Below are 16,451 nucleotides of genomic sequence, written 5' to 3'. Positions count from 1 at the left end.
AAGCAGCACTAAAATAAATATGTGAAGAATAACCTCTCGCTGTCTTTCATTTCCCTTTGGTTCGCTCATCTCTGCCGATATCCTAGTTCCAAACACATGAGGCAACACACTGAAAAAATGTCATATTTTAACGTGCTAACCAAATACATATATATCAAGATATAATGTCGATAAAGAATAATCCTACATCCCCGTAATCATTGGCACGTTGGCCCAATCCACTCTTTTCTCTTCCAATGTAACGAAAGATGGTGGATATGAATCCTACAGGGGACAAGAGCATGGTCTTGGATCCAACACCCATATATAAGTAATGACTGTGCTGTAGATTGATGCTATTCATGTTCAGACACGCCAGCCTCTACCGCCGACACTCCTTACCTCCTTCACCCAACACATATCAATGTGTTTTCACAATAGACGTTCCCGATAAATAAACATGAGACACTTAAGATATTCCTCTTCATTGGAGTGGAACCTACTTATGAATATTCCACATCTCCCTGGTACATTTCTATACAACCGGTCTGTTTTTCACACACATATACATTACGCAAAACACAAGCACGCGGGCACACACCCACACACGCACACGCATACGCACACGCACACGCACACGCACACACACACACGAGCAGTCGTTGGTACCTTGCTAGTGACGTGCAGAGATAGGCCTGGAATGAAACCCCCCATCACTGCCTTAGCATTTGCATCACCTTAAAGATGCAGGGATGGAACCCCCAACCAAACCAAAGAGATGATCTGACCAGATGGGCCACGGCCCATTGCATTCATAGACTACGTTTATGTTTAGAGAAAGGACTATGAATATATATTTATAGAAAGGCCAAGGCTACGTCGGAACTCCGATTGCTCTCTTCCTTCCTTCTCTCATCTCTTATGCAGGGGAATAAACATGACTCCCTGCTCGACTGTTTACATATTCTCTCCTATTCCCCATTCTGATATAGATATCTCCGCTGGATAACGAGAGCTCCCAGTCAACCCTGCTCCCTTCCAACCCTTTCCTTCCCTTTCTCTCGCCTTTCTTCCCTCGTCTGTTCCCTCAGTTTTTCTGTCAGTCCCCTCGAATGCTCCCCCCTACCCCGCCCCTCTCTCTCCCCTTCTCTCTCCCCGGCAGATGAATTGAATATGTAAGTCATCGGATGTGAATGAATAAAGCATTCCGTCTCAAAAACACAGTGGTGACACCTTATTAACCACATGTCAGCAGCACATGACAGCTAGAACGAACACACACACACACACACACACACACACACACACACACACACACACACACACACACACACACACACACACACACACACACACACACACACACACACACACACACACACACACAACCCCGTTTGCACTCACAGACGCATGGATACAAATTTGATGCATCTGCACAAACACACCAACAGACACTTTTATACATTTTGGGGTTCAAACACACACGCACACAAAACCGCAGACTCTCTCATTTAAATACGCACACACACAGACAGACACACAACCGCTCCCTAATGAGTTGAGCTATTTATTTCCGTTGAACTCTGAGGCAGGGTGGATTGCCTGCCTCTGAGAGACATTTAACACTGAAAACCTGGATGCAAATATTGCGTTAGGGATTGGGTCCTGGTGATATGACCATTATCAGAGTCACAGAGGCATCGTCACCCGGTGGCAAGGTTTCCGCTCCGCCAAACATCACCAGACAAATGACGCCTCTAAAGATAGCCCCGCTGAAACCCCGGGCCTAAGTCTGTCTTTCTATGGAATACCAGTGAAATATCTAAGAATGTTTCACAATTTATTTGATATATATATATATACATACATATATAAATATACATGTAACGGGCTGTTGTGAATTGTTGAATGCCTGTTTATTTCAGTGTACTCAATTACGATAATTCTCTGTCATGGCTGATAGACAATAAAGTACCCTAACCAAACCCAAGTCTTACAGAGACAATCAAAACAGAAGAAAACCGACGTCTCAGGATGGGCAAAGGGGGCGGCGACTGACCTCTCACTATCAGACCGGCGAAGTTGGAGACCCCGGAGCCGCGCTCCGACTGGGTGACGCAGCGGTAGAGATCTTGGTCCTGATTGGTCACCTCTTTGAGGCGGAAGGAGGCAGCGAATCGTCTGTGATTGATGTTTTTGGTCTTGGCCACGGGGATGTCCTCACCATTCCTCCTCTTGAAAAGGCAAAAAAACAGATACACAGGCGACTGTTAGCCTTCGGAAGGATGAGGGGGATAAAAAAATAAAAAACCAACAGTCAGCAGAGGAGAAAGCCGCCGTGGCTAATGAGGGGTTAAATGCTTTGCCCAAGGTCACAAAGCCGCGCTGCTGAGAGCACACACACACACACCGACCAGCAGCGCATGTGAACACACACACACACACAGACACACACACACACACTCCAAACAACACACACACGCTCACACTAAGAAGCGCACGTGAACACACATACACACACACACATACAGGCAGATATAAAGGTCATCACCACAATATAGCCCTAATGCGATCAGCAGCTATTAAGCTCTTAATCAACTTGCTAGGGTGTATAGCCCAGATAAACGGTGTGTGCCTGTATGCGTGCATGTACATACTGTTAGTCTATACAACAACACCATCTTGTTCACTGTGTCTACCTGCTTGTACCGTTCATGGCCGACGGCCGTAGTTCTATTGCCGTGACCGTTGTGATTGGTCCAGGTACATGTATATCTGCCCTATGCTAGCTAAACTCTACGACATTGAGTCTCTCGAACAGCAGCACCATATACCAGTACACGATGTCAAGATTTATGATCTCATACACTCGATATTAAATGTTAAGGAGTGTGTGTGTACGTGTGTGCATGTGTGTTCGTACCTGTAGCCAGAGCTTATTACTGGACGTCTCCCTCCCGGTAGAGATGCACTGAAAGGTGGCGTTCTGTCCGGCGTTCACCTCAACGTCGCCCAGACGCAGGAAATGAGGTGATTTATCTACAGGAAGCGAGGTTAAAGGCACAAGGGAGTGAGCGCAGCCGTACAACACACAGGCAGGGAGGATGGCGCTGACAGTCCACACACACGATGGTGTGTGTGTGTGTGTGTGTGTGTGTGTGTGTGTGTGTGTGTGTGTGTGTGTGTGTGTGTGTGTGTGTGTGTGTGTGTGTGTGTGTGTGTGTGTGTGTGTGTGTGTGTGTGGTGCTGGAGATCACCTCTATGTTGATGATGCAAAGGGACTCTCTGTGCTTAAATGATGCCAAATAGGGTTCATGAAGATGTAAATGATTCTATAATGGCCTCAAGCATCCCCATACTTTAACGCTAATAGTGAAGGGGGAAGAAAGCTTTTTTCTCAGGGTCCTGACTTTGACGTTTTCATTCAGGGAAGGCGATTCCAATCATAGATAGCACACCCCCTTGGTGATGGAATGTTTGGGTGTGTGTGTGTATGTATGTGTATGTGAATGTGTGTGTGTGTGTGTGTGTGTGCGTGCGTCTGTTTGCATGCACGTGTATATAAACGTATAGGTATGTCTGTGTGTGCGCCTGCGAAGGTGTGTTTGCGTGTTCTTGTGTTTGTGTATATGTGTGCGTATGCGTTTGTGTGCGTGTGTTTGTGTGTGCGTTTGTCCAGAAAATGCAGCTGCAGGAATGAATGCGTCCACTGTGGAGGTTGAGGACTAGCTTCGTTCCAAGTGTCCTTGTCCAAAGTAACAAATGCAACCACCACCAAAATATAGTCACAGGAGCCTGAGAACCCATGCTTTCCCCAGGCCTTATCGGCTGCGGGCCTCAACGTTGAGTAGAGAACACGCTGTGCGTTGCTACATTTAACCTTTTTTTGATTACACTACGGAGGCTAGAATCTACTCATGCTGAAAAGGAAAGGAAATGAGAGAAGGAGACATAGAAGGTTGGCAGGAGTTGGATGGTGATGCTCACTGCTCCTCTGTTAGCTGCAGACAAGATAGCTACTGTTATCTGTGTGTGTGTGTGTGTGTGTGTGTGTGTGTGTGTGTGTGTGTGTGTGTGTGTGTGTGTGTGTGTGTGTGTGTGTGTGTGTGTGTGTGTGTGTGTGTTTGGGTAGGTTGGTATTTGGGTGTGTGTGTGTGTGTGTGTGTGTGTGTGTGTGTGTGTGTGTGTGTGTGTGTGTGTGTGTGTGTGTGTGTGTGTGTGTGTGTGTGTGTGTGCCTGGTGTGCGTGTGTGCCTGGTGTGCGTGTATTTATGTGTCCGCCTGCCTATGTGTCTGCCTGTGTGTGTGTGTGTGTGTGTGTGCAAGCGTGTCTGTGTGTGTGTGAGTGTGTGGGTGGGTGAAAAAGAAAGTGCTGAGTGGTCTGAATTCCCTCACTCCATGATTGCCCTAATACTGTCTCATTTCTCGCTTCACACTCACCCGCTCCCTCTTTATCTGTCTGTTTCTCTTGATGTCTTTCCCCCTTCAACTGCCACCCCCTACCCATTCTTCCCCCCCGTCCCCCGCCCCCTCCCCCGCCACTTGTCCTTCTCTCGTTGCACTCCCCCCCCCCCCACCCTCCACTGTGTCACCTTGCTACTTATCTAAGCAGTCGACTGCAACCGAAAACCGTGGTAGGTACAGACTAATTACTGGTCCAAAGCCATCAGCGGCCTCTGCAGCGGACTAGGGCTAATCACCGGCTCATGCTAATGGACTTACCGCATGGGTAGCTGAGCACCTGGATGTCGTCGATGGCGATGAAACCGGCCTTGCTGTCAGAGACCTCTGCCTCGAATATGACCTGTGAACAGGGAAGAATAGCGAGAGAGAGAGAGACAGAAATAGACAGAGAGAGAGAGAGAGAGAGAGATGTGGTTAGAACTGAAAACACTCGGTGATTGGGTCGACACTATATAAAGATGTATTTGAAGTCTTTGCCAAGATATCAGTAGCAAAGGACTTCACTGGGCGAAAACCAAGCGAGAAGAATGAAGAAGCCTTCAAGAGGAGCACGAAAGACGGATCCCTGCTTCCATGGCTGCTGCTAGAAGTGCCAGGTGGTAAAACCTTCCCCTTTGTAATGAAATAAAACAACTAGTGTTTCCGAACCTGTCAATCCCGGAGACAGAGCTAAACATTGGTGGGAAATCCCATTGAAACAACCTCTTTTACCTTCAGGTTTCACGATAAAAGGGTCCATATAGAGGCCAGTCAGACCGGTGGGACCTGCGCTGGCCGTACGCGGCCGGCGCCTTAGGGACGGCCAAGATGGCGCCCGCGTGGCTAATGAGAAGTAATGAGAGCCATTGGCGGCGGGGACGTGCGGGGTGAGCAGCCACCTAAACCGGTGCTCGCCGCTCATCAATCACAGCCCGCGCATCCCGGCGCGCTCTCAAGCGGCCCGCTGATAAATCAGACGTCAGCACTGCCACCGGAGACTTTGATTAAAATGATGGATTCAAGGATCCAGGTTAAGGACACCTTCATTTTTTTTCTCTCTCTCTCTCTTCCCCCAACGAGAACCCGTTGCGAGATCAAGATGGACACTCGCGGCCTTGTTATCAAGGTGGCGCAAAACCTCGGACGTAGATTCAGACGCTATCCGTTTGAGATATTGACTGGGAACGGCAAAGTCTGTATACAGTACAGTCTATTATTTAATTAAATCGTTTGATTGGGTTTACAACCCAATGAAACCCTTGTCGTTCATAGGTCCCCCCCAAGCCCCTCCCAAAAAGATGCCATGGCATGGGGGTGGGGGGAATGGTAGTATGCAAATCCCACATCCGCTCTCATCCTCCTTCCTTCCACCCATCAATTCTCTTCCCTTATCCTCCACCCATCATCATCATCATCATCATCCCCTCCATCTCTTCCTGCGCCCGTTCCTATCAATCTCTTTGGGTCTTTCTGTGCTTCTCCCTGCCATCTGTTTACTAATGGGCTTCCCTCAGACAGTATCTCTGTGAAATAAGCCCGGGAGAAGAGGAGAAAAGAGAAGGGATGAGGTGTAACAGATAGGGGAAAGCAAAGCAGAGATTATTGTCATTCATCACCTGTGAACAGAAATCTGCCACAAACTGTTTACCCTCAGCTTATCGCCCGTCGGTTGTCAACGTGCCCCCCCCCCCCCCCCCCCCATCTCCCTCTCTCTCTCTCTCTCTCTCTCTCACGTTCTATCTTCCAATTCAGTCATCTCTCGCTCGTAGCTCACAGAGAGGAGAGGCATCTTCACGTCTACCTTCATCTGTCTACCTGTCCATCTGTCTACCTGTCCGTCTACCGGCGTGCCTGCCTGCCTGTATGTCTGCGTGGCTGACAGGGAGTCTGTGTTGTGTGTCTGCCAGCATCTGGTCCGGCTGACTGTGTGCCCACTCGTCCTGCGGTTCTTCACAAACCCTTTCAGAGTACAGCAGCGGTTCCTCTGGACACAAAGGGCTTTCTTATCGACTGCTCACTGGCCGTTTGCGCCTCTTGCCTGTGCCCTTTATATCCGTTACTACCTTGGAGAATCTCTGTATAGAAGTGGTGTCATTATATATAGAGATTTTTATTTTTAATTTTTTGGGGGCCGCGGGGGCCTGGTCCTAGATTAACATGATGATCATGTGGCATTTTGAAGGTAAATGATCGATTTGTTCTATTTACAGCCCGCGCGCCAGAGAAAGCTCAGGAATAATCCGTGCAGAAGATTGAAATATCACCAGCCCAAAGGGCGACCTGAGCAATGATGGATTGGACCGAGGCTCTGGGAAAGAAGCACTGCGCACAAAAGACGAGTTACCAACAACAACAACAACTAACCCCCTCTCCGCCAAAAATAATAATACAATCATATTGAAATCACTATGCGTGAATGTGAATGTGTGTGCATATATGAGTGTGTGTGTGTGTGTGTGTGTGTGTGTGTGTTCCTGTGTGTGTGTGTTCCTGCTTGTGTCAATGTATGCATCTGTGTGCGTGTGTGTGTGTGTGTGTGTGTGTGTGTGTGTGTGTGTGTGTGTGTGTGTGTGTGTGTGTGTGTGCATGTGTGTGCGTGTGTGTCTGTATGCGTGTGTCTCTGTATGCGTGTCTGTACGTGTATCTGTTTGTGTCTATGTGCGTGCGCGTCAGGGCCCCGGAGAGGAAAGCTCTCTCATTACAACCCCAGCTGATGCGCTAACACAGGAACACGTCGGAACATGAAATACTGGCTTCATAACCTTGTGTATCCAATAACCCGTTTGGTAGCCTGAAAGACTAACATAGGCGTCAGCAGGCCGGGACCATTACATTCAATTAAAACATGTTGACACATGAGTTTCATGCCCCATAATATCCGCTCCAGTCACCATACAGGGACTGGGCTTTGGAGAGGGGGACCGGCTGGAACATGCTGTGTGTGTGTGTGTGTGTGTGTGTGTGTGTGTGTGTGTGTGTGTGTGTGTGTGTGTGTGTGTGTGTGTGTGTGTGTGTGTGTGTGTGTGTGTGTGTGTGTGTGTGTGTGTGTGTGTGTGTGTGTGTGTGTGTGTATAGAGCTCTTAGGGACAAGTAGTTTCACAACAAAAACATCTGTCAGGACACAAGCCCCAGATTGAAACACACACACACACAAAAACACACACACACAGTTAATGAGAAGCCCAGTGTCAGAAGTAGGAAGACCAGCAGAATGAGTGTGATCACAGAAATGACAGATCAAGTGATGAGCACCGACACATCAACGCACATGGAGATTGATGCACAGAGACAGTTTGAGTGAGTGAGAGTGAGAGGGTTACAGAGAGAGAGCGACGGATAGAGAGACAGAGACAGACAGACGGAGGGAGACACAGACAGACAGACAGACGGACGGACAGACAGACGGAGCAAGAGACAGAACTGAGCGAGAGAGAATAAGAGAGGGAAGGCGAGAAAGAGAGAGATGCAGAGACAGATGGGAGGAGGACAAACTCAGGGGGATGTCTAGATACAGCTTGTGTACCTCGAGGAGAAAGGAAAAAATAAGACAATAACGCGCGCCGCGCCAGCTGCTAATTACACTGCGCGTTCATCACACACGTTGGCGCCCTGTCGGCAGCCGAGACACGGAGGACACCGCCAACGTCACACACACACACACACACACACACACACACACACACACACACACACACACACACACACACACACACACACACACACTCACACACACACACACACACCTCCCTCGCTGGTACACATGGTGTAGTAGTCGTTGAAGATGTAGCCTGGGATGCATTTGACTAAACCCAGTTGAGGTTAATTGGCTGGCAGTGAGCAAATAGTTGTTTTGTGAATCTCCCCGTTGTTTCTTTAGTTGAATCCGGTGTGATTGTCATCTTCCAAGTGGCAGAGACAGAAGGGAAGAGTAAGGGAGCAAGGGAGAGTTTGGACGCCGGGAGGCACGAAATAACTAATATTAACATGAGTACCACAGAGAAGTCACCACCCCCCCCAATAACTCAACCCCGCAGCGCCCCTCGCCCCCCATAGTACCGCTCCCCACCCTTCAGTGTGGCCTCAACACCACCTCCTGAGCCGCCGTCAACACGGATACATCAACTGGGTTTGTGTGTGAGGGATGGTATGTGTGTTGTGTGTGTGGGGGATGGTGTGGGTGTGTGTCTTTGGGAGGGATGCAATGTGTGTGTGAGAGGGATGCAATGTGTGTGTGTGAGGGATGGTGTGTGTGTGAGAGGGATGGTGTGTGTGTGAGAGGGATGGTGTGTGTGTGTGTGTGTGTGTGTGTGTGTGTGTGTGTGTGTGTGTGTGTGTGTGTGTGTGTGTGTGTGTGTGTGTGTGTGTGTGTGTGTGTGTGTGTGTGTGTGTGTGTGTGTGTGTGTGTGTGTGATGGTATGCGGTGCGGGATTAAATTCATTATGTATATCATAATAGTCAGTGTTAGAATAGCAGAAGTAGCAGTTAGATTACTCATCATTCTGTGTTTATTTTTACTGAGCTCTTACCTGGTATTCATTGGGCCAGAAAGTGGAGACAGCGAGCTCAGCTCTCAGCCAGTCTTTACCTAAAAGGCCAAAATCAGCATCAGTTGACCATCGGGATTAAAGCACACAGGGTTGAGATTAGCATGAAAGACGATCTAATGATGCAGGGGTCTAATCCAGCCCTTACCGGTGTATGAAGTCATGTTCCAGATGGGGTTAGCCATCTGGGGGCTCTTGTTAACCTGCAGGGACACAATAACAGCCAACATGACATTTAAAAACAAAACACCAAATAACACTTTAGCAGAGGTTGGCTTGGCCGACCTGGTTCATCACTCGGTGATGAATACAAATTCAAAATAAGAGCTTTGCTTCAGATCCCCTTTCTATGAGTGATATGCTCCAAGGAAAATTTAGAACCCAGACGACACAAGTGGTTGGTACCCAGGGAGAGGGGAAAGCAGTCTGACATTTTCCCTGCTTTTTTCCCCTCCCTTGTCAAACCTCTCCAGCCCGGCCTTGATCCCTCTCGCTCTGCCAGAGTCATGGAACGACATAACAGCGCAAAAACTAATATCACACACACTCAACGGCGGCACGGAAAAACATGTCTCTGAGCCAGCGCACTCCGCCTCCCCGGAATAAACATCCAACCAGTCAACATCCACAAAGTTCTGCTGGTGTTTTGAACTGATGGTAAACACAAGAGACACGCACAGACCCAAAAAAGGTCATCGCGGCTGCTGAAATGTCTGAACTGAATCTGGATCCCAGCGCGCTATAGTGCCGGCTGAGCCACTGAGGCAATTACCACAGAGTCCTTGTGACGGCGTGTCGCCTGGAGTTGTTACGTCGCCCGCGAGGCTAACACTGTGTGTAAAGTTTTTAGAATATTTGATGATGTTAAAATGATGACACCTCCTGATCTGGGCTCTACAACAAATCAAGTGCACAGAGGTTGCCTGTATAGAATATCTATCTATCTATCTATCTATCTATCTAAATGTTATCCGGGCCGGGAGTGCTCTCTGCGTCCTGGGTCTACGGGGCCGAGGGCCAGCACGTACCTTGACCAGCACGTTGAGGGTGCCGGGGCTGGAGCCGTCGGGGCTCGTCAGGAGGTAGTTGAAGTCGATGCAGTGGGTGTCGTTCTCCTTCATGACGGGGAGCTGGAAGCGGGCCTTCTCCCCGACGTCGTACTGGGAGACGTCCACCGCCATGTAGGAGCCTGGACACACACACACGAGAACAGAGAGCGTTACGGAAACCATGCGTCTCGCTGGAAGGTCATAGCGAGGCCGAAGATACGCTCCGGAAGGGAAACGCACGGATCGGGTCCGTCGCGAATTTCCTCCCATTCAATGTCATATCATCACATTCAATGTATTGAATGTTATTTCACCACGTACATTGAATTTATTCAACGTTATTATTCAATGTTATTTCATCACGTACAATCAAAGTATTCAATGTTATTTCATCACGTACAATCAAAGAATTCAATGTGATTTCATCACGTACAATCAAAGTATTCAATGTTATTTCATCACGTACAATCAAAGTATTCAGTGTTATTTCATCACGTACAATCAAAGAATTCAATGTGATTTCATCACGTACAATCAAAGTATTCAGTGTTATTTCATCACGTACAATCAAAGAATTCAATGTGATTTCATCACGTACAATCAAAGTATTCAATGTTATTTCATCACGTACAATCAAAGTATTCAATGTTATTTCATCACGTACAATCAAAGTATTCAATGTGATTTCATCACGTACAATCATAGTATTCAATGTTATTTCATCACGTACAATCAAAGTATTCAGTGTTATTTCATCACGTACAATCAAAGTATTCAATGTGATTTCATCACGTACAATCAAAGTATTCAATGTTATTTCATCACGTACAATCAAAGTATTCAATGTTATTTCATCACGTACAATCAAAGTATTCAATGTTACTTCACCACGTACATTCAATTTATTCAACATTATTATTCAATGTGATTTCATCACGTACAATCAAAGAATTCAATGTGATTTCATCACGTACAATCAAAGTATTCAATGTTATTTCATCACGTACAATCAAAGTATTCAATGTTACTTCACCACGTACATTCAATTTATTCAACATTATTATTCAATGTTATTTCATCGCGTACAATCCAAGTATTCAATGTTATTTCATCACGTACACTCTCTATATCCCTTGTTGTTCCAGTTATTTTCTGGATTGGCCTCAGCTGCACACCGAGTGATTGCCTGACAAACAGGTGGCGGCGGAGGACCTCTCTGTGTATGGAGGCACTAAGTGTTTGAACGGGAGCGGGATGGCAGGGTCATCAATGAACAAACCTGGCCAGTTTGGTTGAATATCATTTACTGTGTGACACAAAGTACCCATATGGTCAAACCGGCTCCCTCTGCCTCAGTCTCATTTAGAGTGTTTACCCATCCAGAACCATCCTGAATGGCTTTTGTCATTAAAGTCGACCGAGGCCTTGGGAAGCGGTTCTAATGGAAACCGTGGCGACGGAGTGGAAGACATCCAGGTAACCTCCCGCTAATTGAAAACAAACCTGTGTTCTTAATGTGTTAATGTCTACCACCTTTTGATGGACTTTCCTTTGCTTTAAAACGGCGAGTTCCTGTCAACCCCCGTTGCAAAGTGTAGCGAAATGAAGTCTGATCCTCCCCTCTGCGTTTCCCCATCCCATAATAGAACATGACCTGCCTGTCAATAAGAGAAGGGACATTTTGATGCCCCTGCTGGATTTCAAATCTACATTTTCCATTTCCGTCCCCCTCTCCCTCCCGCTGTGTGTGACTGTTTACCGTCGCCGCACGGCGCTGGCCATAATGTGTTCCAACCGCAGGACAGAACAGCAGCTGTGACTGCACGAAGATCAGGCACAGTCGTCCCTCGGTATAGATTGCTCTGGCAAACTTAAAGGCTGAGGAGAGTCCGCCTGTCTTTAATGGACGAGGTGCACAAGAGGACCAAACAGTTCACACGTTTAACGTTTCTATAAACAACAACAACATCGGAACCGATTCCAATACCGAATCTCTCTCTCGAGTCACCAAAGCTGGTTTCCTTTGGAACTGGACTATTTTCATTGTATAAACTTCTTATTTTGAGGTGGCGATGTGGAATGGAGCACACAGAATGACGATGCGGGCACCGCTAGGGGTTTGACAGCAGACAGCACGACGGAAAGCCTTGCGTCTGTCTACGGGGGAAAACCGAAGCATCTGGATGGGCTATACTGCCGGTGACAGGACGGTCCGTCTGGGCAGATGTTGTGGTAATCAGTGAGGATCTTCACCAGATGCTTTTGCCGTGTGTACGATCACAGAGGCCTTCTCCTGTCTGCTTTGCTTGTCATGTCTCTCGTGTCGAACGTGGTGGGAGCCGAACAGAACGCAACCCAACACCCATTCCTGCAATTTATACATAACACTTCCTCTCTTGGTGGATAATCCAATTTGCATGTTGTAATGGAAGTCAAATCGTAGGAAGACTGCCGCATACAATAAACAGTTTGGACAATGGTGATTAGCGTTCATTGTTTGGCTAATCCACAACAGAATAGAACAGCATAGCAAGGTCCAAACAGGAACTGACAACACAACACAGAGATGTGTTTAAATATGCAGAAGGACACAAACACAATAGTCAATCTTCAAACTAAAATATTCTAACCCAGTTATTGGATTTGTCCTCTTTCTCACAATTCACAATTCATTACTCAATGTTAACTAAGCCGTATTTAGTCGGGCCACCCTATGACCGGGAATCTTTTATGTGTAACACAAAACACATTTGACTCAAACGCTACTCGACTACAAATGGTCCAGACACCATTGTATTATGCATGCATTATTACAATCGTCCTTTCCTGGATTTCTGAAAGAGACAGAAAATATCATAAAATCTAGACGTTTAATAAAAGATACGCTCCAGGCATTGTGACCAGTGTCAAATCAGTTGAGAATATTCACTTCATTAGCGTAGATTACATTACATCCAGTCAATATATTTTTGTAAAATACCGGAGAAGGAAGGTCACCAAATTAGTTATTTGAAGATATTTCTATGTATTTCGATTCAGGGACAAGTAGCTTCTTGGCTATAAGATAAGTGATAGTCAATTCACTAATAGCCATTCTTGCCAATTACACCAAGATGGCTGACGACACTGGTGAAATGGATGCCAATACCTTGCGTTGCAGCTATAATAAATACACTTGTCCTTCCAGAGGCCAAGATCTGTCTGTGAGCATTTGATATGGATCATAATGGCATATCATTTTAACTCAATGCCTGTGGCACAACAACAAGAATATCTTAGTTTACTTTGCATTTTTAAAAGCAGTTCCATACAATTATTGCATGGAAATAATAGTTAGTTATACCTGTCATTTCTGACCACCCAGTAATGTTACTTGCATGTGGTTTATATAATAATACTAACAATATATTTTTTTCTGAGGAGAATGAAACAAGAAGGCAGATGTCGCAACCCTGACACTTGGAAGGCAGACATGTCAAAGATGGCTGACATCGGCGTTCTGGCAGTCCTCTTAAAATGGCTGAGGTCGGAAATCATTCAATGTTCAAGATGGCTGCCATAAGACAGACTCCACAATGTTAGGACGATGCAGCTAAAAATACCTCCCTAGCGCCTTGGAGACCTAGATATGTCACATAACGACAGCAGCAACAACAGACAGCAAACATAAGACGGTCTAGTGAGCGAAAAACAATAACAGGCCTGCTGTAAAAAATCCCAGTTAATGGACAGTTTGGCTTTCACCGGTTTGCGTGTTCCTATAGGGTCAATTAATATAAATGGCTGCAAGCAGGGATGGAAAATGTTGGGGGCTGGAAGGGATTAATGGCTGGCGTCACAAAACTGTGACCAATATCAAAACAAAAATATCTGAACCACTTAAAGTCACCCAGATCAGCTAGAGAAAATATTTTTATGGCTATTAAGTGTCATACACTGAAAAAAGCCACCTGCTGAAAGTTTTCTTGCCCTATTAATTATAGCATTAGTGCCATAAAACACATACTCTTCGCCATACCTACTATAATGTCATATTATATGAGCGACCCACCTCCAGAACTGTATCTATATTACCGTGATCGTTCCTTTTACTTGACCGTATCACAGTAAATGCGGCGAGCGAGAGGGAGAGAATTACATGCCTGCTGGATTTCAAGCGTTCGGGGCTCACATCATCAACAACAACAACATCAACATCATCATCCGTGAAAGTGTATATCTGCATTAGTCAGCTTAGGCGCAGAGCGACAGAGCCAGTGTCCCATGTACATTACCGCTGGCAGGCTCCGGGCTAACCCAGTGCTGCCAGCGCGAGGTGCCAATGTAAGATCCAGCCCCTGGCATGGCAAATGCTGCCAATACCCCCCCTCCTCCAGAGACATTAGATGCCAGAGTTTTATTTCCATTGTAAACCCATGCCAGCTCCATCTCTGTTTACTGTGTGTTGCCTATAGCAGGAAAAGGGGATTAACAATTAGGACCTAAGAAGACTGGAATATATTATTTATAAAAATATCAATATGTCCTGCCGAAAGAAAAAACAAGATTGTTGGCTAAATTGCTCATCTACCCAGCCCGATAGTAATACATTAGCAAACATGGGGCCTTTTCACATGTGGTTCCACTTAAAACATATTGAGCCATTGAAAACTCTGCACTTGCAAATATTATTGTATAAAGCTAGGATAGCAACAGTAGTCTTGGACGTTTATGGTGTCCCTGGCCAAGGAAGCCCAAGGGCTGGGCAAGGGATCCCTGCACAACGCCTCCTTCTGATGTTCTAGGCCTCCGGGACCATCCTCTGTCTCATCTTTAAACCCCTCCATCACAACTCCTGGCCAGCAGCAGTGCCTCTGCCTCTGGCCCTAACTCTGCTACTGGAAATACAACTGCTTTTTTAATCCTTCCTGCTCCCTCCAGCCGCAATAGTTCAGTATTTCCATCATGTAGCACTTTTGTATTTGATTTGGGATTTGGGAAAGTCAAAACATCCATGAGGCTCTATTAAAAACACCAAGTGCTTTCATATGTTAATAATCCTAAATACAGACTTTCCCTTGTTCCCGATGACAAGGCACTTGACCCACTCTAATATTTTGTTGGACCATAAATATCAAGCAGTATTATTGGACTGGCTACACATATTTATTGTGAGAAGAGAGTGCAAGGGAATGAGTGTGTGTCGGTATGTGTGTGCGCGTGTGAATGTATGTGTGTGTCCAAGTTAAAGAGTTCCCGTTGAACTGAACCTTTCTCTAAATGTCAGCCAGATTGCCTTGTCACCGTGATCAGCACCAGAGATAAATAACAGCCTTATATTGTCATGGCAACAAGTGATGGGCCTACCGCTTTCATCTTCAGCACCAGGGAGAGAGGATTGCAGAAGAGCGAGGAGGAATGTGTGTGTGCGTGGGTGTGTGTTTGTGTTGAGGGGATGAGAGGGGGGCATAAAGTGAGGTGACAAGGGGATTTCAGACCCTTTCGGACGTTGCAAATGATCTAGCAATTACATTTAGATGGAGGGGGGGGAAGCTCAAGGAAAATGTACTTCCTATAGAGAACCAAACATGTCTCTGTCGGCGGGGATTTGATCAGCAAGAATGACGGATAAATTAAACTTGGATCCAGCCCTACACTGCAACGTTTAACACACCGAGCGACATTCCTAATTTCTTGTGGATCAAAATCCCAAGGGGCTGATTACTGGTGTGTGTGTGTGTGTGTGTGTAGCCGGCTAATGTTCCACCATTGCTCTTTTCACATTGTGTAAAAGTAGGCAACCTTGCCTGTTCGCCACCGTTGATTAACGACCTCATATTCCGTTAATTAGAGCTTCAGCCCGGGGCAGAGAGATTTAACTTCCCCTTCATCATCATACTGAAGAGAAGATTGGGGGGAGGGGGGCATGGGGGAGGGCCTGGACCAATGGGACCGTCATGATAGAGAGATCCAGATGACGGATTGATTGACAGCTGCGTTAATGAGGACAATGGATGGGAAAGGAGGGGGGGGGGGGGGGGGGGGTGAATCACACCTTTTGGCAGCTCCGGGGACACGTAGGGCACTTCCTGGGTGTTGATGTGCGTCCAATCAAAGTCATCGTAGGGGTCCTGCTGGTAGTCACACTGGGAGAAGCCCTCGTCGAACGTGCAGCTTCCTGGAAACAGACCAAAGAAGGAAACAAGCGGTTGGTGAGTAAGTTCCTCTGGCGTGGACGGGAGAGTATAGCTTGGGTGAATTAGTTGATCAAATTAAAAAGACAGCTTAAACACAGAAGAGAGACAAAGAGTGGTCCCAGTCACACAATTAATATGGTGACCTATTTCCTTTGCAGCTCTCATTGGCTGGCTGGCGAAAGCCACGCTCACTGGTGCTTCCAGACGGTAACATACACGCCAGATGAAAATGAGAAAACACAAAAAGCACAATGTAACACA

General features: G+C 46.6%; 1 protein-coding gene across 21 annotated transcripts in view; it reads right to left on the bottom strand.

Moving 5' to 3' along the window:
- ptprk (protein tyrosine phosphatase receptor type K) overlaps positions 1-16,451 on the bottom strand; it is a 98,548-nt gene that overhangs the window by 46,378 nt on the left and 35,719 nt on the right. For all 21 annotated transcript variants that reach the window (XM_030344849.1, XM_030344851.1, XM_030344859.1 and 18 more), the window contains 7 exons: positions 16,049-16,171; positions 9,994-10,154; positions 9,114-9,168; positions 8,948-9,006; positions 4,701-4,782; positions 2,903-3,018; positions 2,039-2,213 (listed from right to left, as the gene is read on the bottom strand). In XM_030344849.1, the coding sequence (XP_030200709.1) occupies positions 2,039-2,213; positions 2,903-3,018; positions 4,701-4,782; positions 8,948-9,006; positions 9,114-9,168; positions 9,994-10,154; positions 16,049-16,171 (771 nt within the window). The remainder of the gene's footprint in view (positions 1-2,038; positions 2,214-2,902; positions 3,019-4,700; positions 4,783-8,947; positions 9,007-9,113; positions 9,169-9,993; positions 10,155-16,048; positions 16,172-16,451) is intronic.

The sequence above is a fragment of the Gadus morhua genome, chromosome 21 (genome assembly GCF_902167405.1).
Source record: "Gadus morhua chromosome 21, gadMor3.0, whole genome shotgun sequence".
Classification (NCBI taxonomy): domain Eukaryota; kingdom Metazoa; phylum Chordata; class Actinopteri; order Gadiformes; family Gadidae; genus Gadus; species Gadus morhua.
Note: the sequence above shows the minus strand (reverse complement) of the source record. Positions and strands in the feature narration are given on the sequence as shown.